A 24,661-nucleotide genomic window follows, 5' to 3' on the forward strand; every position below is an offset into this window, starting at 1 on the left:
TCTCTACCTTTGCTTTTTCTTATTTGCCCCGTGAAATTTGAAACCGGAATTGTTATGTAACCATGAGGAAGACGACCTTACTTTATTTAGTTGATTCCCCCTTCTCAATTCCCAATAGTCTCAGACATTTGTTGCCATGTTTTACTTAATCTTTAATATATTTTAATTAAAAAAACCATTAACAGTACATTTTGGTCTGAAGTGGTCCCTCTGCTAAAATGCCAGGTGCTAGCTGTAATTCTGGCTTTAAAACCAAAACCCCAAATGTTTAATAAATAAAAAAAAAATCAGAACTAGTTGCCATTCTACTTCAAACCAGCTAGCCTAGGGGGAGAGGCCAGAAAAAGGAGGCAGTAAGATCCTGGACCTGTGACTACAGGGACAGCTGGCAGAGAAGTAGTACCAGAGACTGAGCAGTCCCCAGTATGGCCCCCACTTTTTGGCAGAGGTAGGGTAAGGGTCATGTGTACCCTCCTACACTCAATTCATTTGCATCTTAGGAGAGAAACAGTTAAAGTCTCAGCTTTGGTTTCTGGTCCAAGTTAGGGAGCTTAGAAAGATGAGCCCTGGTCCAACTTTGGCAGAATGAGGCCCACAGATGGGACAGTAAGGCACGCCCCTGGCTCTGGAGGTCAGGGAGGCAAAGGCAAACGGCCAGCCTCTGAAGGCTACGGAATGTGAGTTGCAGCCCCCACCCCCAGAGTTGAGGAAGGGTCCTGAAAGCAATAGGAAGGACAACTTGGGAAATGAGGCCGTTCCCCCCCCCACCCCCGACGAAGGACATAACCAGCTTCTCCAGGTAGAGACCTGGGGATAGGCTGGTTAGGATTTGGTTTAAAGGCAACTGGGTGACTAGCAGGGGTGGGGGCACAGAGAACTCTTCTCTGGCTTTCGCCTTTCTCTCCAGAGCTTAAAGTGACCCTGTGGGGAGGGTGGGGTAGCTCCTTGGCTTTACGCATTAATCTGAGGGGCTGCTGGGACAACGGTTCAGTCATTCTTACGATGGTTGTTGAGGATGGGGTGGCCGTTGGCTAGGGGCCGGCTCTTTGCTCCCCCAGCCGCTGCCTCCTCCCCCTCAGAGCTCTCCGTTTCTTCCCGGTCACTGCGTTCATCTTCTACCTGCTGTAAAAGGATAAGCAGGGTTATTCCATGTCCTCCGAGCCCGAAGGGTGGCCTGTGTGCGGGCTTGTTCCAGCTACAGCCAGGCCCCACCGCAGCTTCTCAGAGGCTGCTTCCCGTAGAGGAAGGGGTTTGGGCAGCAGCTAGACTTAAGCGTAGTAGGGCCTACAAAGTGGGGACCGAGCCTTCACCTTTCCAGTTATGAACTTGTGAGCCATCCGCAAAATGAGGTAGGCCCAGAAGATATGCAGCGTCTGGAGCACTCCCATCATGGAATTGAAGAAGTAATAGCCAAAGAAAGCAGGGTAGAGCTCCAGTGGGTACACCACGGTGCAGTGCAGGATCCTGGGAACAGGAAGCAGGGCAGAGCTGTAAACCCCGCAGGGGGAGGCCAGGATGGAGGACAACGGCGGGGAGGCAGGCGGGACGCGGGGTGTGGTCCAGCCTCCTACTCACCAGAAGGGCAGGATGACCAGGCGGGTGATGATGAAGACGATGGCGAAGACGATGAAGATGTTGTTGCAGGTGTTTTTCCATCCCGCGTAGTTGAACATCTTGGCTGACTGCATGGGGAGCCCCGGCCGTCATCACGGGCCCCTGGCTCCCCCATTCACATTCACGCGTACAACCCGGTCCCCGCACCGGCTCTCTGCCCTGCCCCCACCCTACAGAGGGTCCAGAGAGCCTGGCCTGGGGCCTCTGGGTTTGCTGACCTCCAGCAGGTAGTCAGAGGAGTCGTGCAGAGCCATGATGAGGGTCCCCGCTCGGATGTAGTTGGCAAACCAGGAGAAGCTGATGAGGATGATGGTGGCCACGTGGTGGATGATCTGCTCCTTGAAGTCCTGCAGGAAAGAGGCAGCTTGTTCCGGACCTCAGCCCCCGCTATTCCCCGTTCCTCCCGCTCACTTTCAGTTCCCCATTGCCCACAGCTCCATCCAAAGCACCCAGAAACCGGAGGGGAGGCTGTTCATCACAGAACTCCACGTCGGCTTCTAGGCTTCATGGCGCGGCCCCTGGACCCACCTTTCGTTTGACATCAGAGGCAATGCTGAAGAGCAGGGACCAGTAGAAAGAAAGTTCGATCATGTAGTACCAGTACTGGGACGGGATGGTGGTCTGGAAGGGAGGAGAGAGAGGTAGGGGCCCCAGAGCCTCGGTCTCCCCCCTCCAGACCCAGCCCCTTGGCCCCTGAGGTTACGTTTAGCGCTGTGACACCAGTCCCTTCTGCCATGTGTTCAGGGGTCACCTCTTCACAGGGGTACATGTGTCCCAGCCCACCCTACTCTGATTCTCTTCGTCACCCCCATATAAGGAAATCAGGACTCCATACCTGTATGGGGTAGCCCTCCCAAACTTTCTTCATGTCATAGAACCAGGGTTTCTGCAGAGATGGCAAGAGGTTAACAGACGGACCCACATTCTATGGCGTCCCCACGCCTTGCCAGAGGACTGACTCCCACGGCCCAGAAATCCCCACTCACATCCACAATGACAGCCATGCCGGCAATGAAAGCAACCAGGTAAAATGTGAATCTCCAGCTGGAAGAGGAAGCGGAAATGGCTAGAAGAGTGGGGTGGGAGGAGGGCACAAGCCTCCCGCCCCCAAGTCCTCCAGAGATCTTCTGGGAACATAGGAGGGACCCAATCATCTCACCTGGGTGAGACCTCACCCTGCATGCAGCTGTTGCCCCCACCCCTCCCAGTAAGACACACAAGACCTTCCTCTGCCACCCAGCTCCGCATACCCCAGCAGCCCCACCTGGCCTCTCGGAACTTCTTGAGGAGACTGGGCCGGTCCTGGTTGCGGCGGCGGCGGAACCAGCGTTCCACCTGGCGGCCAGAGAGCCCACTCTGCCGGGACAACAGCTCTACCTCCACCTGGGTGTCGCGAAGAAGCCATCACAGGGCACTTCAGAACTCAGCAGCCATCCCCCACCCTCCCACCCTCCCCCTGTAGCAACCTAAGTCAGCACCACCACCTTCCCACCCACCCTCTCCTCTCCTCCCTTCCCCTCCCCTCTCCTCCCTTCTCCACCAGAACTCAGCAAAGCCCGGAGAGGGGCTGCAGTTCATACCTGTTTGGGATGCTTGCCGTTGGTCAGGTAGAAGTGCTCCAAGGTGGGATTGGGAGCTGCCCGCAGCCGAGTTTTCTCCTTGACATTCAGGAGGGCAGCCAGGGGTGTGGCCACGTAACTGGGGAAGGAACATGAGTGAGAAGTGTCTGGCTCTCTGGAAGCACCGCGGTCTCTTGGTAGCCCCTAAGCTGGGAGAGGGAAAGGACTGCAAGCTCAGGCAACTTCATCCTGGGCCTCAGTTTCCCAGCAACCCCTTCTCCGGCTTCTTTGGTCTACCCATCGCTGACAAAGCCGCCTGTGTTCACGAGTGACCAGGCGGGTGGAGGGTGAGAACAAACAAGCATTGACAGAAAGGGTATGGGGGTGCCGAGTCCTCAGGAAGACAATGCTGCCTTCAGTGGGGGACACAGTAGGCAGGGACCTGGGTGGCCAGAACAGCAGGGTCCAGGACCACTTAAAAGGCAAGAGACACTTGAAGTGCAGGAAACGGTGTGGCCGGCAGCCAGGGAGGGCATGGGGGAGGCTGGTATGCTCACAGCTCAAAGAAGTATCGAATGATGAGGAAGAGCAAGGCCAAGGGTAGTGTGATGTAGAGGTCTGAGGCTTTGGCGTAGACACGTCCATCTCGGTCTTCTAGGTCAGCCCAGGTTAAGTTCACAGGCAGCCACAGCCGTTCCCACCAGAAGTAATCATACAAGGTCTGGAGCATCCTGAGTGAGGAGGTGGGGGAACGGAGAAGGCATCAGCGGGGGTCGCCATGGGGGGACAGAGAGAGATGATAGTTTTCATGGTGTAACAAAAGGAGCAGGGGGCAGAGACTCAAGCCCTGGGCTCCGGTCCTGGTCACGTGGCCTTGCCCAAATCAGTTTCCTCGTCTGTAAGATGGCGTTTTTCTAGTTCTAACATTTACTATTGACTGTAACTACAGGTGATGCTGACACCACCACCACCACCACCCCTCCCCCCGGCCCAGAAGGCTGGATGCCCTAGAATGAAAGAACCTCAGGTCGCCTGTCATTCTGCGATCCCAGCATGGGGGACAGGCAGGATCTGGCCCGAGGCACCCTCCCTTTCCCCCACTCTCCAGCCACCCCCTCCAGCCCCTCAGCCAAGCGACAACTGCAAACTTCCCAGCCGGGGAAGCTCAAAAACAGATTGCAGGTATTAACCAATGTCACCACAATAAATTTAATTACAAAAGAAAACAAACGTATTGCCGGGCTGGGGCAAGCCCTCCCTTTTCCCTTCCCTAGAAGCCATCTAGGCAGCAAATCCCTAGGGAAAATTAAAAGGCTAGAATAAAGTAAAATTATGTCCCCAGATGAGGCTGAGCTCTACGACAGTCAGTGGACAGCAAACTTTTGCACACAAGATTAACACCCATGACAAGCCACCCAACGCCTACACATAAGGCAGAAGAGCCCTAAGTAGACAACGTGCTACACAAAGTCAGAGACTGGGGGACAGGAAATCGAAACAGCAGACCAACGCATCTGGCAGAACCAGGAGCTACTGCTTGTTAAGGCTCCCCTGGAAAATAAAATACTAGTCTGCAGGGGGACAGCTGCACAAATACCCTCAGCTCAGGAAGAGCTGCTGCTTTCCTCGCCTCCGCCTTTCTCCACTGAGAGAGAAAGGATCCACGAGGGGTAGTGACCACTTGGACATTGAATGAGGGGGGAAATGGTCTGTGGTTCACAGGGAGCCAGCAGTTGCTTGGAGCCCAGAAAAGAAGCAAGATGGTCCCAAGAGTCAGTGATGCTGGAACCAGCACACCTGGCAGTCCTGGGACTCAGCAGTGAACGCCAGCAGGGGGACAAGGACGGTAATTTCCAGGCTCCCTCTCCCTCACCCTCCCAGGAGACAGGAGAGATGGTGGTGTCCAGGCTGGCCTTGGGACCAAAGCTGACTCAGAGGAAAGGTGGTCGTGCCCCCCTACCCCCGCCAGGGAGGAAAGAGAGTGGGGAGCTTGTTCCCCACTGTGAACTGGAGACCAGTGGCTGCCCCTGGCAGAAGGCTCATCAGATAGATCACAGCTGGGCTGGGCCTCTCATCCCTCCTCCCACAGCTCCGCCACAGAAGCACTTGCGAAATCCCTCTCAGCCTGTCACGGGTCAGTATTCCAGCTCAAGGACTTTACCCTCTTGTCCCAACTCCTGGTCACTGCTCTCTTGGATGAAATCAGAGGTCAGCACTAACAAAGGAGCTTCAGCTCCACCTTCCCCCCAACACCACACACACACACACACACACACATTCCAGGCCTCAGCTCCTGAGGGCACTGCCCCTTCCCCCTCTACCTTAGCCAGAATAAATATTTAATTAGTTAAAGAGATGGAAGCCTTTTGAACTGAACAAAATTAAACATAATTATCCACAGTGTAACTTTCCCCACACAACCGCGCACACGCACACACACATTTTTCCTAGAGAAAAGTGGTAGAAAATGTAATAGAGAAGGGACAGGGCAGACGCCATGTGGTGGCCCCTGGCTGTCCCTTCCCACCGTCGTGCTTGGCCTGACTGGAGGTGGGGAGTATACCTGACCCAGTCACCTGACAGCTATGGCTCTTGGAGCCGTTTGCCCTCCGGGGAGATCTAAAGCCAAGGGCACAGACAGGCCTTGGCGTTGGCCCCATCCCCACCCTGGTCAGACAGGGACATTTTGAGGATTAAAGATTAAGGGCACTGACTGGGGTCCCCCTGGCCTTTGGGGCCCAGGAATGTCTGATGCCCTTCCTATTCCAACAAAGAAAGTGAGGGGCTCGGGAGGTAGGCAGAGGTGGCAGTGGTCAAGGGCAGGTGCCCGGATCGTGGTCTATCTGAACCTAGGACACGACAGCACCTGTCTCCTTCCCGCTCCACGCAGGGAGTGGAAGGCGGGTGTGAGCTGTGAGGACAGAGCATAGTGTCAGGCATTCAGAAGTGCAGAGTAATGGGGGCTCCTGCACCTGGGTCTCAGGCTTTCTGTGACCACAGCCTTCCATTAGCAGATGAGCCCTATCTCATCCCCACCCCACCCCCACACCCAGCCTGGCCCAGCAGGGAGAGGCACCCGTTCCAGGAGGTCGATCCAGGAGGTCGGGACTTCAAAGTCAACATGGGGGGAAGGGAAAGCAGGGGCTCCCACCCGGCTCACTTACACACCCTCACCGAACCAACGGGTCTGCTCCCAGGGGCGGCGCTGGCGGCTTCTTGGCACCCGCACACCAAGCCAAGCAAGGGGTCCCATAAACAAAAGGCTGGGGCAAAAAAAGGGGGCCGTGTAACGGGGACAGAGACACCAGTCCCCTGAACCTCAGGGCACACACACCTACAGATAAGTTTCCACGCACAGATTTACTCCCCCACCCCCCCCCCACGCACACACAAGGAGACAATAGGTGTGTGTGTCTCAGATTCTGACACGCCCATGCACACACACACACACACACACACTCACACCTCCTCAGAAACACAGACGCCACTTTCGGAGGCGCAGGCTGGAGAGGGGCCAGCAGAGCAGGGATTCATGGCATTGGATTACCAGGAACTTGAGCTCAGCTCAGCCCAATCCACACCCTTAGCCCCAACTTTGACTGACCCCTCCCAGGTGAATGAAAAGGGGCAGAGGGTCCCCAGGGGGACTTGGAGACCCAGAGGGCAGGGAGGGCAGAAGTGTGCGTCTGTGAGAAAGGGATCTCACAGATTCCGTGTGGTAAGAAACAGTCCCTCTGGCTCTCAGAGGTTGGTGGCATAACTGAGGAAACTATAACAGGATAAGCAACGGAGGAGAGGGTGACAGAGACCGTCCCACAGGCTCCCGGCTTCCACTGAAGCCTGAGGAACCACAAAAAAGAAGTGGGAGACGACCTGAATAGTCTTCCTCGTTGAAAACTGTTCAGGCAGCAACAGCAGCAGGCCATGAACTAAAAGGTTGTGAGCGACGGATGAGGCCAAGAAGGGGCGGCGTCACGGCTCCAGGCTGCCGTCTGTGCCCCCAAATCTCGCTTGTCTGCGCTGCCCCACCAGGGACCCCAACACACCCAAATACTGCATGAGACTACAGCACCCAGGGGTCAACAGAGGCTGGCAGGTTGAAGATGGGGGGAAGGGCTGAAGGGCGCATGAAAGGACCGGCCAGCCCATGGCCAGTGACAGCGGAAAGAGGCCCTTTGTCCCAGAGGGAAAGCTGCTCAGAGACCCCAGTAAAGGGAGTGGATTGTGGGGTACCCTGGGACACCAGGAACTCTCTTTAGAACAGTGCCTGTGCAGGTCACTGGATGATGAGGGCCAGGCCCCTAGGGACGACGAGGCTGCAGACAGCTCCCTAACCCCTAGGCGCCTCATCACCAGCTCAGTCACCACCCACCTTCAGGCCCGGGACCTTCGGACCGGGACAGTGACTCCTCCAATACAGATGTGGGAGTGACGGCCTGCTGGAGGCCGTCCCTGATTCGATTCTCTGGGGAGAGGGGCTCCCTCCACACCTCACGGTCCTCAGAATCCCCTGACTGTTGGCCTGGTAACTCGGGTGACTGGGACCAGGTTTGGATGCCAGGAGCCTGGCTTGGGGTGAGGGAGAAACCCCCAAGCTCAGACCACAGAGTCAGGCATCACACCTGCAATTAACCTACTTGCCAGAGAGCCTCGGGGCCAGTAATTCACAAGCTGTGGCACAGCAAACCAGTTTCACCAGCAGCTCCCCGTCCCCCCCGCCCCTGCCACACACACCCCATAACGGTTTAGGAGCCTTACCCTTGGGGGGCACACACCCCATAACGGTTTAGGAGCCTTACCCTTGGGGGGCCGGGGCAGACTCTCAGAGGCACTCCTTCCTGTTTCCCGTTAAGCACATGGACGCTCCGACCTCCCTCCGGGAGTGGGCACAGTACGCCGGTCAGAAGAGAAAGAAGCAAGACCCTCCTCTCCCCTCCCTCTCCGGCCACGGACCCGTCCAGGCCAGGGGTAACGCTGCGGGCCCCTGCTACGCTGGGGGCTCTCGCGCAAATGGTCACCAAGCCTTGCTACTGCCCCACAAAGGGGCGCCTGTGGCTCGGGCCCTCCGCCACATCCCCGTGTCCCAGGGCCCCCACCTCCCGACCCCAACCTGTTGCCCAGGAGGGCCTCTCGGCGCGCCCGGGAACGCCGAGGTGCCCGACTCGCCGGCCCGCGGGCGGCGCTGGGGGCCGGCCGCTCCCGCCAGGCGCCCGGCCCGCCCTCCCCCAGGCCCGCCGCCATGAGCGCGCCCGCAGAGGCCCCGAGCGCACGGCCGCCCCGCCCGGCCGCCCCGGTCCGCGACCCGGTGCCTTCTCCCCTCTCGGCCCCCGCGCCCTCCCCAGCCGGGCCTCTCCAAGGAGCTGCGTCGAGGCAGCCCCCGGTTCTCCCAACTTCTCCGCGGCCGCTGCCCGCCCCAACCCTGCGGGCAGTGCCCTGGGCGCCCGGGCCGGGGTCCCCACTCACTCGGCGGCAGCGGCGTCGCGGAGCTGGCCGGGCCGGGGGCCGCTGCTCCGTCTCCCTTCTCGTCCGAGCTCCGGGCCCCACCGGACTGGCTCGGCCCGCTCCTCTCCTCCCCCTTCCGCCCGCCCGCCTGCCCGCTCCCTCCCTCCTTCCTCCTCCTCCCGCCGCCCGCCGAGCCCAGCCGAGCCGAGGCCGAGCCCAGCCCGGGAAAGAAAGGCCGCGAGCCACCCCGGAGCCGGGAGACTGGGCGTGGGCCTGCGGCCCGGCGGCGAGAGGGGAGGGGAGGGCGGACGCGGGCCGAGGCCTCTGCCCGGCAGCCGCTCCCAGCCCCCGCTCCCCGCCTCCGCCTCCCGTTCCGGGGACCCCGAGCCCTCGGGCGGCGCCTACTGCATCACCGCCCCGGGGAGAATCCCCCGACGAGGGGCGATAGTGCGAGCTCCCCCAGCCTCTCTGTCTCTCCGTTAGGGGTGCGATGGAGCCCTCAGACCCGCGAGGTGCCTGCGATCCCCCGCGCGGAGGGGCCGGGCCCCTGCCCCACCCAGCCCGCCCCCAACTTCTGTCCGCGACCGCAGCCTGGCAGCTGCCCCCATTCCCTCTGCCCCGCCGATCGCCACACTTCCCACCTCCAGCCCCACGGGGCAGTGGAGACAGGAGGGCGCCCCGGCTTCCGGGCGGGCGCAGCCCGGGGGCGTCCTGCTCGAGTGCAACGCGCCCAGGCCAAGCGCCCCTCCAGGGCCGACCCAGGCAGCGGGCCCTTGTGATTCCACTGCGGTTCCCAGCGCGGAGCCCGCGACCCCTAGGTGTCCCCACCCCGCCGCCGCCGCCATAAAACCCACAAAGTTTCCCCCCAACTTATCCTCAGCGGGACACATATCCTCCTGGCAGACTCTGAAAGAGCCAAACCCCAACTTTTGTACAGTGCATTCGAGTTTTCAATCTACATCCGTGTTCAAATTCATCTTTTAAAAATGTTTTTCCTTTAGTCTGGTAAAATTGGTGTTTCAGGAAGATGCAACATGTTTATCCTAGAAAACTGTCCTTGGCTCCTAGTGTGGACACTGTGTGGCTAAGATATGTTTGAGGGTTTGTTTAGAGAGAGAGCTATAATTACTCCATGTAGAGGTAACTTAATTTTTTACCTTGATGAAATGTGGGCGTTTTTATACTGTCTCAGAACCTCTGACAGTAGCTTGTTCCATGGTTCACCTGGTCAAGTTCAGGTGCTCTGACAGTTCTTTTAGGATGGACTGCGACCCCCTAGTAAACTAGTTTGAGAGCTTGGCCCTCACCTAAGGCTTTTTCTGGAGAGGTTGAGAGGCAGAGGCGGACGGATTTCTAACCTGTTTGTTCTTTTGCTCTTTGCAATGGGAAGGCCCACCCCCTGACCCAGTCTCTCTCCCCCACCCCCCCACCAGGCCAGTGGACTCCAGCCTTTTTCATCCTCAGACCTGCCAAATTTTTCAGTTCCTAGCAACCCCTCTAGCCCTGTTTTCCTTTGCCACACGCTGAACTCCTTCCTTCTTAGCAAATGTTGTAACTCTCCTCTTTCAGCCTTCCAGTTCCAAAGTTCCCTCTACCTTTCTAGCGCGCCTCCCAAGATTCCTCCTCCGTTCACCCGTTTCCAGCAGGGTTCCAGTATGTCCTCATTGGACCCCAGGTAACCTTTGGGTCCCTCTCTAACTCCTCCCCACATCTCTGTCCTACTTGACGCCCCTTCTTTAGAGTCTGAACCTTCTTAAGCAGTTTTCCTGTTGCCAAGTTTTCCCAAGGTCCCCACCAAATGGTGTTTTTTTTGGTTCTTTTCTTCCTTAGTTGTGGAGGGCGCAGGTCACTGACCCATGTGGGAATCGAACCGGCCACCTTGGTGTTATGAGCGCTGCGCTCTAACCACGGAGCCAACCGGCTGCCCCAGCCCTCCCCCCCATCACCAGATGTTTTAAATGATTCCTCGGAGGACTGGAGACCAGTTAACATTGTTAACTGATAGCAGGGGTGAGGGGAAGTTTTGGGGCAGAAGTTAGATTACCAAGGCCTGAGAAATAAAGATAAGAGGGTGTAACCCTCCCCCAGGAGACAAAGGAGGAGGATGGAGAAGAGGAAACCTGGCCTCAGGCACTATTAGAAAGAGGCTACCAGTTCTGTCAACATAATTAGGACACACACACACACACAGTGTGCAGCCTCGGCTGGATCAGGAGATTTTGACCACCGCCCTTGTGACCCATCCCCCATGGCCCCGGGCTGGCATAGCCACACCCATAGTGCCCCACTGCTGCCTCACTTCCTCTATACGGGCTGGTGAGGTGTCCCTGAGGCCTTCAGCCTGGGATTTAGGTATCTGAGCGGGCTTCCGGGTGGGCAAAGACATAAACCCTCACTATGGGAAGTGGGTCTACCCAGGTAAGGCTGCCTCTTGCAACATAGAAGCCTATTTGGGTAAAGGAGTAGAGCTTGGCTGGCTAGGACCTGAGCAGAGGGATTCAGGTGCCAGGAGTTCAGGGGGGAAAAAGTTTCCTTACAAGAGAAAAAATAGCCAGGAGGAATGTCTGTATACTCTGAAATCATGCAAGGCAAAGTACGGTCACACAGCGCATGAGGACGTTTTGGTCAAGGGTCCACAAACACAAAAGTGGTCCCATAAGATTATAATGGAGCTAAAAGTTTCCAATTGCCTAGTGACTTCACAGCAGTCTTAAAATCGTAGGAGCGCAAAGCTTGCAAAAATCAACAAGGCCTTGGTTGAGACAGCAAACAACTTTAATCTGGGTGTGGAAGAGGATGATCCAAGCTCCTTAGAGAAGGTTCCTGAGTTGACTAATGAGTTGTTGGAACTGGAACAGGAACGCAAGAGGCAAGAGAAAAGGAAACTGCAGAAGAAAAAGAACCCCCAAAATATTCACAGTGAAGGATTTCGCAGGAGCTTTTCACAAGCTCCTTAAAAAGTTTGAAAACATGGAGTCCCCAACACTGAAAGGTTTTCATTAATAGAGAGGAATGTTTATGGTGCATTTTCTGTGTGAAAGAACAAAATTCAGCTGAGTAAATTTAAAGATCTAATTGGCTTTATTAAGCCTTTCATGAATCCAGCAGCCTCCCACCAAACTACTAGAAGGAAGCTCCGAGGTTTTGTACAAAATGGAAGGTTTTTATAGGCAGAAAGAGGGCTGGACTAAGAAGTTAAAAAAGTGGATTATTTCAGGCAAGGACTTTCCTTTAGGGAGAGGCAGGGGGTCTTCTCAGGCAGATTACCCCACTAAAGTTGATCAGGAAATTCCAGACTGAATGATTTAAAATTCCCCTCCTGGGAAGGCTGAAACTGCAATTAGATTAGTTATTAAATTTTGGTTTGGTACCATGGCTTAGCAAAAGTGACTCCATTTTGGCCTGTTTTTTATTGTGTTTGTTTGTTTTAACATCTGCTTACAAGCAAATCTACGATGAAAAAAAGAAACCAAGCTAACCACTGTGGACTTGTTTTTGAAGAGAGCTGCCTCCCCATGAGGAGCCTCAGGCAGGTGATGTAGAAGGTGTTTCCAGAAGAAGTTTCCAGAAGAAGGCATTGTTGTCGTAGATGACACAGCTCCATGTTATTGCTCCTGAAGGCCTTCCCATGGGACAAGATGTGGAAAACAGTGATATACTGATGACACAGACCCTGTGTAGGTGGAGGCCCATTTTTTTTAATAGAAAAAAGCTTATAGAATAAAGTTATAAAGGAAGAAAATGTTTTTGTACAGTTATACAATGTGTGTTTTAAGCTAAGTGTTGTTGCAAAAGAGTCAAAAAGTTTACAAAATGTTTAAGTTTATAAAGTAAAACACAGTAAGCTAAGGTTATAGTAAGCTAAGGTTATTGAAGAAAGAAAAACGTTTAAATAAATGCAGTGTAGCCTAAGTGTACAGAATTTATCGTCTACGGTAGTTACACTATGTCCTAGGCCTTCACGGTCACTCACTCACTGACTCACCCACAGCAATTTCCAGTCCTGCAAGCTCCATGCGTGGTGAGTGGCCTATACAGGTTTGAATTGTTTATCTTTCATACCATATTTTCACTGTGCCTTTTCTATGTCTAGAGATGTTTAGATGCACAAATACCATTGTGTTACAGTTGCCTGTAGTATTTAGTACAGTAACATGCTGTACAGGCTTGTAGCCCAGGAGCAGTAGGCTAGCCCATATAGCCCAGGTATACAGTAGGCGACACCAACTAGGTGGGTGTGTGTGCCCACGATGGAGTCACCTAACCACGCGTTTCTCAGAACTTGGACCCCAACTCAGCCATGCCCTGCTCTGAGTGATGAAGAAAACACTGAGAAGAAATTAGGAGACCTGGATTCTGGTTCCAGCACCATGGCCTTGGGAACTCACTCAGCCTCCTTGAGTCAGTAAGAGGGGGTAGGAGACCAGATGGTCTCTAAGCTCTCCTCCAACTCTGAAATTCTAAAATGTAGAGCAGAGGGGGAGGAAGTGATTGGTAAACCTGTAAACAGTCATGCTCTGGAGTTGAACAAAAGCAAACCGAGGGACAAAAGAAGTGAGATCCGACCAAGTTTCAGTGGGGCAACTGTAAATGTGTCACACACCTCCCCACACCCCTAGGCAACTGGCACTACGCTTGGGCCACGTGACTGGGGTTCTGCCTGCCTTCTCCAGATTCTCCAGATTTGGAGTTCGGCCTTGAGGTCAGCCAGGAGTCCCTTGCAAAGGCTGGGACTGGGAAAAAAGAGCCCTCTCTCCCCCTCCATTCCCTGCTAAGCCTACTTGGGGCCTGTGCCCAGAAGAGACTGACCGGTACAGAAAGCAGAAGGCATGGGGACCCTGGCTGTGGAGCCACTGTACTGCAGTAACCCAGCCCAGGAAGTCTCCTGCCTGTCTCACAGGGGTCCCTTGAGTAGATGTCTACCCAAGGCTCTTCTCCTGATCCTGCCTGCCCACCGAGTCTCTCTAGGAACCTGAGGTCTTCAGGAGACTGCTCTTCCCCACGATGGAAAGAACAGGGCTTTGAGATCTGTGTGGAACCAGAGCCTCCAAACTTCAGGTGGCCACGAGGGGGCTCTCGGCTCTCGGTGGCTACTGATGCCCTCTTGTGGCCATATTGGGGAATGGCAGGAAAGATGTTGCAAAAGAGCCGAGATTGGACTTCCTAGGGAAACAAGTTAATAAGTTATCATTGTACAATAACATAGCAATATTTATTATTACATATTAGTTAACATTTTGACACGTGTACTTACCACTCTGTGCCTGTCACGCTCCTAAACTGTTTTACATGTATTAATGTATTTGATTCTCCCAATAAGCCTAAAATATTAACACTGTTATTATCTCCGTTTTGACAATGAGAAAACTGAGCACAGAAAGGGTAAGGTAGTTGCCACGTTCCCACAGCAGACCAGGATTCTGAGTCTAAGGAGTCTGGCTCTAGAATTTCTGCTTTAACTATTCTGAAACTAAGACTCGTTTTTCAGGTTGCCAGGTAAAATACAGGAAGCTCAGTTAAATGACAATTTCAGGTCAACAAATAATTTGTTAGCATAAGTATATCCCATGACATATTTGGGTCATACTTAATACCAATAAATTATTTGTTATTTGTCTGAAATTCTAATTTAACTGGGTGTCTTGTAATTTTATTTACTAAATCTGGCAACCCTAATTTCCAAGGCGCCTTTCCCTGTCAGATGTTATCACATATATTACCTCATTTAATCCCACCCAGGAAACTTAGCCTCAGGTGCCCCAGGATACTGTCCCCCCACCACCACCCCCAACCTCTCCCAACATTCTCTTTTTTTTTTCAGGTAAAGAAACAGAGACGGAGACCTGAAGTGACTCGCTGTGGTTACAGAAGGTAACAAGTAACAGAGTTGGGGACTGGACCCGCATTTCTCCAGCGGACACCAGTGTGTGTTTCCCATTTTCACAGGAGAAAAGTGATGGACAGGGATTGGCCCATGGAGATCCCTTCCTGGCATCTCCTTAGCCCTGGTCTGTTTTGTGGAAGAGCTGCAGGTCCCTCGTCATGTAAGAAAACCAGTGAGGGCCTTCCTGGGTTGGGACCCTGGCACAGGATTGGAGACAACCCCCTAAGCTTCTGTGCCCAGCCCCCACCTGACTGCTCTAGGGAGGCAGGAGGGGACTGCTCCCAGACCCTAGGGAGCCGGCTGTCAGGTTCCAGTAGCTGCCTGTTCAGGGGCCCCTGCGGCCCCTCAGGACTGTTCACCTGCTGCCCTGTGCCCCGACAGCACCAAGCCCAGCTGCTAAAACAGTCCTGGCAGCCAAAAGGCAACTGAAGGACTCCAAGGAACAGGGACCCAGGGAGCCTTCCGCGTCTCCCTGTTGCCTTTCGGGAGCGCGGTGCTTCAGCCCACAGGGAACACCCTGTGCATTTTTTTCTCTTGACTCTGCTGATCTGCTCCCACCGCCAAATATCTGTGCCCTTATTCCTCACTGATGTACACAGTCCCCTGGCCCTCCCCACGCAGCATGCTGGCTCTAATAAGGCAGTTGTCAGGGAGTGTCTGCGCTGGGACCCCCTCTGGGGTGCAAGCTGGGGTGCATGGCCGGTATGTGCCCCAACAGGTTTTTCTCTATCAGCCTGAGATCAGCCTGGAGCCTGTCTGACCTGCCCCCCAGGGAGCCGGAGATAGAGCCAGGTCAGAAGCTGGATGTAGAGACTGGGTTTCTATGGTCCGAGCGGGTCCCGCTGGGAAAGCAGCGCACAAAGCCTCCTGTGTGCCAGTGGAGCTCCTGAGAGGCTGAGTGTGGTTCTCACGCGTGGGCTGAGGAGATGCTCCCTAGGGAGGTGTTTGCTTGTGGGACCCGGTACCGCCTGGTCCTCTCCCACGTTTGGGAGGGGCCAGAGCCTGAGACAGCAGCTGGACTGGTCATCTGACTGGCTGCTGGGCAGGCTGCTCGTGCCCTGCTCTCCTCTACAGGGCCACACAGGAGCTAGTGCCCACACAGGCACGCCACCAGGCTGTGACCACACCCACCTCGCCCTCAGCACCTCCGGGTAAGCACTGGACCTGGGCCTGCAGGCTGGCGGGGGTGGGGGGGGTGGGGGCTGTGCATGGCTTAGGGGAGGGAGGAAGGAGTTTTCCTTTCTAACATGAGTACCTGCTCTTTTGCCCAGGCACCCATGTACCAACAAGAACACAGAGTCACATCAGCTCAGAAATTGCACCTGCTGACCTAGAAATCCCTGCCGGAGACTCCAAGGGTGAAAGACAGCAGGTAGGTGGCTTGGCCAGCGGGGGCTCACCGGGGACAGTGCTGTGAGGAGTTAGCTGCCACCCCACATTTACTCCTGCCATCTTGCCTCACCCGGGAACACCCAGCCAGGCCACGGGAGGTAAGGACGTGGAACTCAGAAGGGGTCTTCCACCTCAGGCCCACAGTTAGGGAGCCCTGGGACCAGCCCTGGAGTCAGCCCTGGAGGGCTTGTTTGGGGCTAGTTTCGGCAGCACCCTTGCTTCTTGAAGGAGGGTGCGAGGTGGGGAAGGTGGGGGCTCCCCTCTTACCCCTCTACTTGGGCTCCCAAACCTGCCAAGCAGGTTAATGTCCCATTTTTCTACAACAAGGGGAAAGAACAGGCAATGGGATCCCAGGCTCTGGGACCTGGCGGTGGGGGCTGGGGGGTGGTCATAAAAAGTCCCAAAGGCCGGGAAGTTCCCCTCAGCTGGCTCCTGTCCCCTCCCCAGCACAGTGAGTTACACCATGTCTGTGACCAGCGGGAAGGCCGGACTGTCTCTGACCCAGGAAATCCTCAGCTACCTGGGCCTGGCCAACAAGGTAGGGGCTGCTGGGAATGCAGGAATCATTTTTACTACATCAGCTCCGGGGCTGTGAGGGGGCCAGAGATGGGGAAGAGCAGGCCCTGAGGCCTGCCGAGGGCCTGAGTGGGGCACCTGGGAGGGCGTGGGCACACCTGCAATGCCTCCTTGCTCTTACAGACGGCAGCGTGGGGGACCCTGGGTACGCTGAGGACCTTCTTGAGCTTCAGTGTGGAAAAAGATGTGCAGAGGCTGCTGAGGGCCATTGCAGGCCAAGGTGAGCCCCTTCCCCTGTGCACTAGGGGATCTACCTTTAAGAAACCAGATTCTGGTCCGAGAGAGAGCCAGGAGGGAGGACCCGGCCATCTCGATAAGTGGTTGTGGAATGTCTTAGTTCCTGTAAGTCAAGTACCACAGGAGGTGTGGCACCGGCCTGCTCACACACCCTGGGAGCTGTCTCATTGTTTCCATTCTACAGATGAGGAAACTGGGGCTCAGGGAAGTGAAGAGGCTCGCCCAAGGTCACACATAAAGGGTCGCCCAAGGTCATAAAGGCAGAGCCAGGGTTCTAATCCAAGTCACTGATCCCCCAAAGCCACTTTTTCCCCATCACACTAGCTACCTTTGCCTCAGTTTGGGTCAGATTTGCATGCTGTTTTGGCATCGTATTTGTATCTTCTTTTGAGACCAAATGGAAGTGGGGGTGAAGCCCTCTCTGAGCGCTTGTTCTCTCCTCCTTTGCAAGTCTGAGGAGTAAGGGGACCCCAACCCTGTAAAGACCCCGCTGGGGGTCTGCCCGGTGGGCACACAGCCCAGCCCTCATCTTCGTTCAGGTGTAGATCGCAACGCCATTATGGACGTGCTGACCAATCGGAGCAGAGAGCAAAGGCAGGTCATCTCCCGAGCCTTCCAGGAGCGTACCAAACAGGTGAGACCCCTCTGACTTCCCAGGAGCAGCGGACTGGGGTGAGAAGCCCCCTGAAAGGCCTGGGGTACAGCAAGAGCAGGCCAGCCTGTGCCCCCTGGTTAAACGGGGGAAAGTGCTTTGGGCCTGAGATGAAAACCAGCCAAATCTTCCCAAACCTCCCCACACGCTTGGGCCTCCCCCTCATGCCCAACCCTCTGTCCTGGGGACCCCTTCCAGGATCTGCTGACGTCGCTGCAGGCAGCAGTCTCCGGCAACCTCGAGAGGCTCGTGGTGGCCCTGTTGAAGCCAGCAGCCCATTTTGATGCCCAGGAGTTGAGGACAGCCTTGAAGGTACCAGGAGGGGAGGCTGGGACATGGGGACACACTGAGGGAGGGACATGGCTGGGCGGCTTGGCCTTCGCCCCTCCAGAAGAGTGGACTTGGCAGAGGCCCCTTTTAACATTCTCTGTGGACCCTTAGAAGGACATGTGGTCAGCATCTGCTCTCTGCTGGGGTGAATGACATGGTCCCGTCTCAGGGTGGCCTCCCGATTTCTTGTAGGACTCAGGTTCTGCTGAGGACGTGGCCATGGAGATTCTTGCTACCCGTGCCCCACCCCAGCTGCAAGAGTGCCTGGCAGTCTACAAACACGGTGAGCGCATGAGGGAGAGCGCCACAGGAGCTGGGAGGGGTCAGAGGGACTGTCCTGTCCTCTCTTGCAATCACTGTGGCGAGTCCTCTGGGAGCCTGTCTGCCCGACCTCTGTTCCCTGGGGCTGTCTCCTTCCTCCCTGACCTCCTGTCCTCCCGGTCCTCCCACCAGTGCTGAGTCTCCCCAGGGGAGACAGCCAGATGTGAGTCTCCCCAGGGGAGACAGCCAGATGTGATCTTTAAAGAAAGAGAAGCAATGAGTAACCATCTTAGTCTGGGGCTCCAGGGCGGATCCCAAGGTAATGACAATGTTGGGCGCTGTGACAGTCCCAAGGGTACCCATGTCATCTTCCCAACCCCTGGTTGATTCTGCCGTCACACCACATCCCAGGCTGAATGGAACCTTGCTGCAGCCGAGGGGAAAGGTGGGGACCTGTTCTCTAAGTCACGGGGTCACCTCTCAGGCCCCTGGCTGCTGGCCCTGTTTGGCTGCCACATGCCTCACCCACTACTTGGGAATGAGTCTTTTCTCATCCTCATCGTAGCCCCCCCTTTTTTTCTTGCTTTCCCCCATTTCCTTTGCTGTCCAGTCTTGGCCTATCTCCTAATCCCTCTCCTACCCCTCTCTGTTCTCTTTTCCCTTCCTTTTCTCCCTTTCCTGCTCTTTTCCCTTTGTAACATCCTACCTCCCGCATCACTTTCCCTCCCCTGCATGGAGGGGGCCAGGCCCTAGCCGTCCTGCCTCATATGGATTTCCCGACTTCCTCTTCACTGTCTGGCCACCCCTGGACTAACAGATGCCGCCTGCCTGCAGCAGGTTGGCACCTGGAGATGAGGCCGTGCCACAGCACGAGATCCCACAGCAGCGGGTGGTCACGTCTTCGGGACGCTTTTTGGGTGGCCATGATGGTCCTTCTGCCTTCCATCCTGGGGACTAGCAGCCATGCAAGCAGGGGATGGCAGGGTTGGTGGGGTACACTGGGTCAGGCATTCGACAGGTCCTAGAGGCATCCGCCTTGGAAAAAGTCAGGAGGACTCAGGCAGCTCCCGACCCCACCCCAGATTTCCAGGTGGAGGCTGAGGAGGACATTAAATCTGAGACGAGTGGCATCGTGCAGGATCTACTGCTCGCCCTGGCCAAGGTGAGGAGAACTGACCTGCAGGGGAAGGGAGGTAGACCACCTGGGAATGGGGTGGGACAGAGTGGGGAGCATTGTTGTGGTGCGATGAACAAGAGAGGGCTTTGGGGGGAGACCAGGTTTGGTTTGTTGCCCTGGAGATAAAAAGCTGCCCCTCAGAGAATCCTCCTGAGACAGTTTCCTTCTAGGGGGGCCGTGAGAGCTCCTCTGAAGTCATTGACTATCACCTGGCCGAAGAGGACGTCCAGGTGAGCAAGGGGTGAGACCGCACAGCCATGCACGGAAGACATGCCCTCCACCGTATTTTAGAGCCAGTGACCCACGTACCCATTTGTCCTACAAACCTGTCCTTGCCGTGAGGAAGGAGTCCTCCGTGGAGTGGGGGCCTGGGGCCTTTTCACTTGTCTAGCCTCTGACTCCTGAACTCACAGAAAGGGAGCTCGGCAACTCTCATGGGTATTTGGGTGGGGGACCCTCCCTCGGGGAACACTTAATTAGTGGGGGCCAGTTGTTCCCAAACTGGAGGATCGAGCTGTAAGGGTGGAGTCCCTCTCTTGGTCCTGTCCTTTTTTTTTCAAGGAGGGCGCAGCTCACAGAGGCCCATGCGGGGATTGAACTGGCAACCTTGGTGTTATTAGCACCACACCCTGACCAACTGAGCTAACCGACCACCCCCATTGCATTGTTTGAAAAACCATAAATAAAAGCCACTAATTCGCAGGTTAAAAATAACTTTTCTGCCCTTAATCCCATTCCATCGTCATCATGGTGGATCCTGGGAACATTGTGATCGTGGCTCTCCAGCCCCCCAACCAACGATCCTGATTTACTCCCCCTTCCCAGGCACTGAAGCAGGCTGAGGGACCCGGCACAGAGGGGACATGGGTCCTTATCCTCACCCAGCGAAATCCTGAACACCTCCTCCGAGGTACCCACCAGGCTTGTCTCCCCAGCTTGCTCTAATGATGAGCTCCGGCTGAGGAAGGTGGGGAGGGCTTATCCTTCTCTGTGGTAATCAACCTCCCACATTTCTCTCTCTAACTACCTCCCCGCACACTGCAAGTGTTTGAGCAGTACCAGCGATGCACCGGGCGTGATTTGGAGCAGACTGTCCAGAACCGTTTCCACGGAGACGCCCAGATGGCTCTGCTCAGCCTAGGTAGGGGCCTTCTCGCGACACGTGGGGTCTCCTGGGGTTGGAGCTACCTCTCTCCATCTCTTCTCCCTCTTTGCTTCCAGCCTCGGTGATCAGGAACACACCACGGTACTTTGCTGAGAAGCTTCATCAAGCCCTCCTCCAGGTGAGAGGGCCCCTCCTGTTCCCTCGCTTTGGAACAAAAACTGGTGGGGAGACACCTCGTGGGCCAGAGGGGAAGTTTCACGCTGCCGCTAACGTAACAATCTCATAGTCACTTTATAAGCATATAGCAGCTCGCTTCCTAGGGTTGCAGACTCTCTCTTCAAGAGTAGAGGAGCGAGCTGTGGTGAGAGCTAAGTTAGGTGACCCTAAGGGGCACTCAAACCCACGTTTTGGCCTCATTCATGTCTACATGGCTAAATACAGATAAGGTTGGCTCTGGAAGACCATGCTTTGTCTGGTTTCACTTGTTGCCAGAGTGGTGATGGTGGGAACACCAGCAACAATAACGACAAGAACCAGCATTTCTTAGGTGCTCCCTGTGTGCCAGGGCCTATGCTTAGCCCGTTACACACTTTTCAGTTAGTCCTCACAGCCACACTCCATCCCTGTGTTACAGCTGGAAAAAACTGAAGCACAGAGAGGTTAAGGACCTTGCTCAACGACACACAGCTTTTAGGTCGTATAGTCTCCCTACACACACAGGCTGGTCCTGTAGGACATTTAACTGCCACGCGTCAACTCCTGGTCTATACAATAGATGTAGGTCTCTACAGGCAGACCTCATTTATTGTGCTTCACAGATACTGCAGTCTTTTAACAAATAGCAGGTAAGACCCTCCACCAGCAAAAACATTACGACTTGCTGAAGGCTCAGATGATGTTTGCCATTTTTTAGCAATAAAGTAGTTTTAGATTAAGGTGTATACATTGTTTTATTAGACAATACTATTGCACAGTTAACAGACTACAGTATAGTGTAAATATAACTTTACTACGTCTTAGGAAACACAAAAATTCAAGTGACTCACTTTATTGCGGTGGTCTGGAACCGAACCCACAATCCTCCCGCGTATGCCTGCACTATAAGCTCCACCATGAGTGCTCGTAGCACCCAGCACCACCTTTCTCCGCACTGGTCAGACTCTGTTCCATATGATCCATAGTTAAAATGGCGGCTTCGGTTGGAGTGATTTCATAAGTAGAATCCAGTCATTCTGCTCATTGAGCTAGGTCTCCTATTAGGACAACTGTCTCCCAAAACCCAGAAATAAAAAACTCACCAAAACTTTGAAGAGGAAAAGAGTGGTTACCATTTGGCAGAGGGAATAGCTTTCTGTGTACTGGCTGAGAGTCTCACATGCCTTATTGACCACTGTTCAAAAGACAGTGCATTTAAGTACTTGATTCATCATCCAGAGATTTCCATTCTGACAGCAGATTATTGTACTTACCCAATAAAGCCTGGACTTTTATAACGAGTCAACACAAATTCATTTGAAGAGTTGTGCTTATCTAATTTTGCTGTCAAAAAAAGAGAAAAACTTTTACCCCAGCAGTAAATAATTATAATGTATGTCTTTGGGTTACAGGACCCACACTCTTGGATGTAAATGCCAGATTTATCTTAGAAGTAGGAATCTAAAAATAATCTAGGCCCAGTTTTCTGAATTTTTTAAAAAGAGGATAAACTCAACCAGGATACTTCTGTACTATTTTATGAGAGATAGGTGAAAACATAGATTGTGAAGAATATTTCTTCAGAAAAATGACCTTCAGTGAAGGCTGATTCAGGACACATTTGGACCAACCTGAACCATAAAATAAATGTTCGTTATAAAGATCATTATTAGACGCCAAGTACATTGTCAAGTATCAAGACAAAATTCATATTTAACATAGGTTTGGTGTGGACGGTACGTGTACACCAGAGGGAGTGTTCAGTTAATGAGTGACTCTTGCCCCAGTTCTACAACTTTGGAGTGACGAGAGTTGGGCGAAGGGAAGAATCGATACTTGGGGGAACAATTGGCAATCTTTATCACAATACGAAACTGATGCTACATGAAATTTAAAATATGGTAGCCATCAGGCCCACTGACGATTAGGTAATGAGTCCAGATGAAATATAGTATCCTGTTTTCCCTTCATCCCTTTCTTTTGTTTCTTCATGGGAGTTTATGACCTGTGGGGTGCCATGGGTGTGGGTTTCAGGCAGTCTGGGGAGGGTCATGTGAGTCAAGTAATTGAGGAAACTGAAAAATAGGATATTAAATGGTGGACAGCTCATGACACAAGTAGGATTTTTGCAACCAAAAGTTTTTATGTAGCAACCTCTCATGATAACACTTTACTTACTATAATCAATTGTAATGCGTGATTGATGTAATGACATGATGATGGGTTTGTGCCTCTATTATTTCTAAACTGAACCTTCCATTATCTTCTTTAACCAAAAGGCAGGAGGCCTGGGGCAGGTATAGGAGAAAGACAGTGATGCTGAACCCCAGGGGTCCAACCAGGAGAAACTCATGTGTAAAGATGAGGGCAGCCAGATGGCTTGTTGGGTCTGGATTGGAACCGGAAGTCACATGACCCTGCTCCCTCTCAGAGCCCCACCAACTCAGTTTTTGGTTTATTTTGTTGTGTGTGGGATTTTTAAAAAATTTTTGGGGGGAATATTGGGAAACAGTGTGTTTTTCTGGGGCCCGTCAGCTCCAAGCTGTTGTCCTTCAATCTAGTTGTAGAGGGCATAGCTCAGCTCCAAGTCCAGTGGCCGTTTTCAATCTTAGTTGCAGGGGGTGCAGCCCACCATCCCACGAGGAAATTGAACCGGCAACCTTGTTGTTGAGAGCTCGCGCTCTAACCAACTGAGCCATCCCACCGGCCTCAACTCAGTTTTCTCCTTAGACATTCACTATCTTGGAAGTTAAAAATAGTCTTCCTGGCTTTCATACTGGAAGTCTTTATAGGAAGCAAGTCTTTTTTTAAGGCCCTGCCTTTGGAGCTGCCTACCACCAAGCTCTGGAGGAGCGAGGCTCTAAGCAACTGGCAGGGCCAGGAAAGACATGTGGAAGGAATGAGAAGTATTCCAGCTGCCCCCAGAGACTGATCTCCCTGCTGTGCCGCACATCTTCCACGAGGATGGACAAAGATAACTTTTCCCCTACATAACATATACTTCTCTTTTCCCTTGACTCTCACGTCACCTCCACTGTTCTAGAATAATCTACCGTGCTGTTTAATGCCCATCCTGTGAGAATCTCATTGCCACCCCTCTCCATTCTGTTTCGTCCCCCACCAGGAAACTGAGCCCAACTACCAAGTCCTGACGCGTATCCTTATTTCTAGAAGTGAGACTGACCTTCTAAGCATCCGAGCTGAGTTCAGAAGGAAATTTGGGAAGTCCCTCTACTCTGCCCTCCAGGTGAGACTCGGCTAGTTCTTAACCTGGAGCCCCAGAGCTTCACCCCTCACCTCTTCCCCGGCATCCACTGCACACAGCAGAGCATATCATGCCCTGGAGAATTCATGAGTCTTTGGTTAACTTAGGTGTCGGACTCCAGGCACCAGATGAGTTCTAGACCCGCATGAGGGAGGGGGCAGAGTGCCTGGGCCATGAGGGTCGTGAGTCCTTCTAACACATGACTCTCTTATGTGTAGGATGCAGTGAAAGGGGACTGCCGGTTAGCCCTACTAGCCCTGTGCAGGGCTGAAGACCTTTGAGACCTCCCTGCCACCATCCCACATGACATTCAAGGATCTGAGCGTCCCATGTGTGGCTGAGCCTACAGGAGACCAGCTGGGCCTGCAAATAGGATAACCCCTCACTGAGCACATGTTCCAGCTTCTTGTTGAGGCTGGAACTCGAAGTTTTCTTTTAAATCTCTTAATGTCCCTCATCTCCAAGTGATGTCTGGTACCTGGGCCCCCTCACTGTCCTGGGTGTGGGTTGATGGGATCTCTCCGTGATGGTTTCTGCCCGACTCATCTTTCCTGAGCCCTGGGCAGAACATCTCAGTGATACTTGAATTCTTTTGGCTACCTTCACAGTTGTTTGTGTTCCCTGATTGAAGTTTGGGTGGAACAGGACGTGGGCTGGGAGGAGGCCTTGAAATTGGAGGTGCCTTTGATGTGTGCTTGGATATGCAACAGGGAATCCTGTTTGGGGCTCTAGTGCTGCAGTTATCAACAACCCCTCTCCCCTGGGCATCTCTACCCTCCCCTTGACCCCATTATTCTCTCTTCCCCAGGAAACTTTAGGCAAAATAATTGAGAAACAGAAACCAGGACATGGTCAGAGGTGGCAAAGGACCATGCCTTGGAAACCCACCTCCAAATGAAAGGACTAGTTCCCAAAGTCTTATCAAGAACATAAAAACAACCAAAAAAGGAAAAAGCGGGCTTTGGTTCCCCC

At 53.9% G+C, this 24,661-nt stretch overlaps 2 protein-coding genes and 1 long non-coding RNA gene across 8 annotated transcripts; 2 read left to right on the forward strand and 1 right to left on the reverse strand.

Annotated features, from left to right (window-relative positions):
- Positions 1-127: 127 nt before the first annotated feature.
- CERS2 (ceramide synthase 2) lies at positions 128-9,274 on the reverse strand. Of its 5 annotated transcripts, none has more exons than XM_074319126.2 (12): positions 8,637-8,952; positions 7,973-8,043; positions 3,731-3,904; positions 3,195-3,312; positions 2,879-2,997; positions 2,601-2,658; positions 2,450-2,500; positions 2,143-2,235; positions 1,833-1,961; positions 1,576-1,682; positions 1,311-1,464; positions 128-1,122 (listed from the first exon to the last, which is right to left on the reverse strand). In XM_074319126.2, the coding sequence occupies exons 3-12, from the start codon at positions 3,901-3,903 to the stop codon at positions 988-990; spliced, it is 1,137 nt and encodes a 378-aa protein (XP_074175227.1). In that variant the 5' UTR covers position 3,904; positions 7,973-8,043; positions 8,637-8,952; the 3' UTR covers positions 128-987. The 5 variants fall into 5 exon arrangements, with proteins under 5 accessions (XP_074175227.1, XP_074175226.1, XP_088655722.1 ...); XM_074319125.2 differs by having other exon boundaries at positions 7,973-8,047; XM_088799596.1 differs by lacking the exons at positions 7,973-8,043; positions 8,637-8,952 and adding an exon at positions 9,257-9,274.
- Positions 9,275-10,049: 775 nt separating this feature from the next.
- LOC148757804 (uncharacterized) lies at positions 10,050-15,354 on the forward strand. Its single transcript, XR_016021775.1, has 3 exons — positions 10,050-10,290; positions 14,437-14,659; positions 15,233-15,354. It is a non-coding gene; the product is annotated as an uncharacterized LOC148757804 (long non-coding RNA).
- Positions 15,355-15,485: 131 nt separating this feature from the next.
- ANXA9 (annexin A9) lies at positions 15,486-24,294 on the forward strand. 2 transcript variants are annotated; one of them, XM_074319073.2, is made up of 14 exons: positions 15,486-15,650; positions 15,771-15,871; positions 16,339-16,429; positions 16,591-16,687; positions 17,244-17,338; positions 17,555-17,668; positions 17,879-17,969; positions 19,030-19,109; positions 19,295-19,354; positions 19,950-20,034; positions 20,170-20,265; positions 20,346-20,407; positions 23,549-23,671; positions 23,908-24,294. In XM_074319073.2, exons 3-14 carry the CDS (start codon positions 16,355-16,357, stop codon positions 23,968-23,970), a joined length of 1,041 nt encoding a protein of 346 aa, XP_074175174.2. In that variant the 5' UTR covers positions 15,486-15,650; positions 15,771-15,871; positions 16,339-16,354; the 3' UTR covers positions 23,971-24,294. The 2 variants fall into 2 exon arrangements, with proteins under 2 accessions (XP_074175174.2, XP_074175175.2); XM_074319074.2 differs by having other exon boundaries at positions 16,344-16,429.
- Positions 24,295-24,661: the final 367 nt, after the last annotated feature.

This window comes from Rhinolophus sinicus, chromosome 7, assembly GCF_057876585.1.
Source record: "Rhinolophus sinicus isolate RSI-liver-muscle chromosome 7, RSI-T2T, whole genome shotgun sequence".
Classification (NCBI taxonomy): Eukaryota; Metazoa; Chordata; class Mammalia; order Chiroptera; family Rhinolophidae; genus Rhinolophus; species Rhinolophus sinicus.

Bases quoted from the DNA above. Each gene is read 5' to 3' on its own strand.
- CERS2 (XM_088799596.1), bottom strand. From the start codon at position 3,903: ATGCTCCAGACCTTGTATGATTACTTCTGGTGGGAACGGCTGTGGCTG. The intron at 3,313-3,730 runs GTGAGCATACCA...TTCCTTCCCCAG, and splicing joins ATTCGATACTTCTTTGAGCT to TTACGTGGCCACACCCCTGG. The intron at 2,659-2,878 runs GTGGGGCTGCTG...TTCCTCTTCCAG, and splicing joins AAGAAGTTCCGAGAGGCCAG to CTGGAGATTCACATTTTACC.
- ANXA9 (XM_074319073.2), top strand. From the start codon at position 16,355: ATGTCTGTGACCAGCGGGAAGGCCGGACTGTCTCTGACCCAGGAAATC. The intron at 17,339-17,554 runs GTGAGACCCCTC...GACCCCTTCCAG, and splicing joins TCCAGGAGCGTACCAAACAG to GATCTGCTGACGTCGCTGCA. The intron at 20,266-20,345 runs GTAGGGGCCTTC...CTTTGCTTCCAG, and splicing joins GATGGCTCTGCTCAGCCTAG to CCTCGGTGATCAGGAACACA.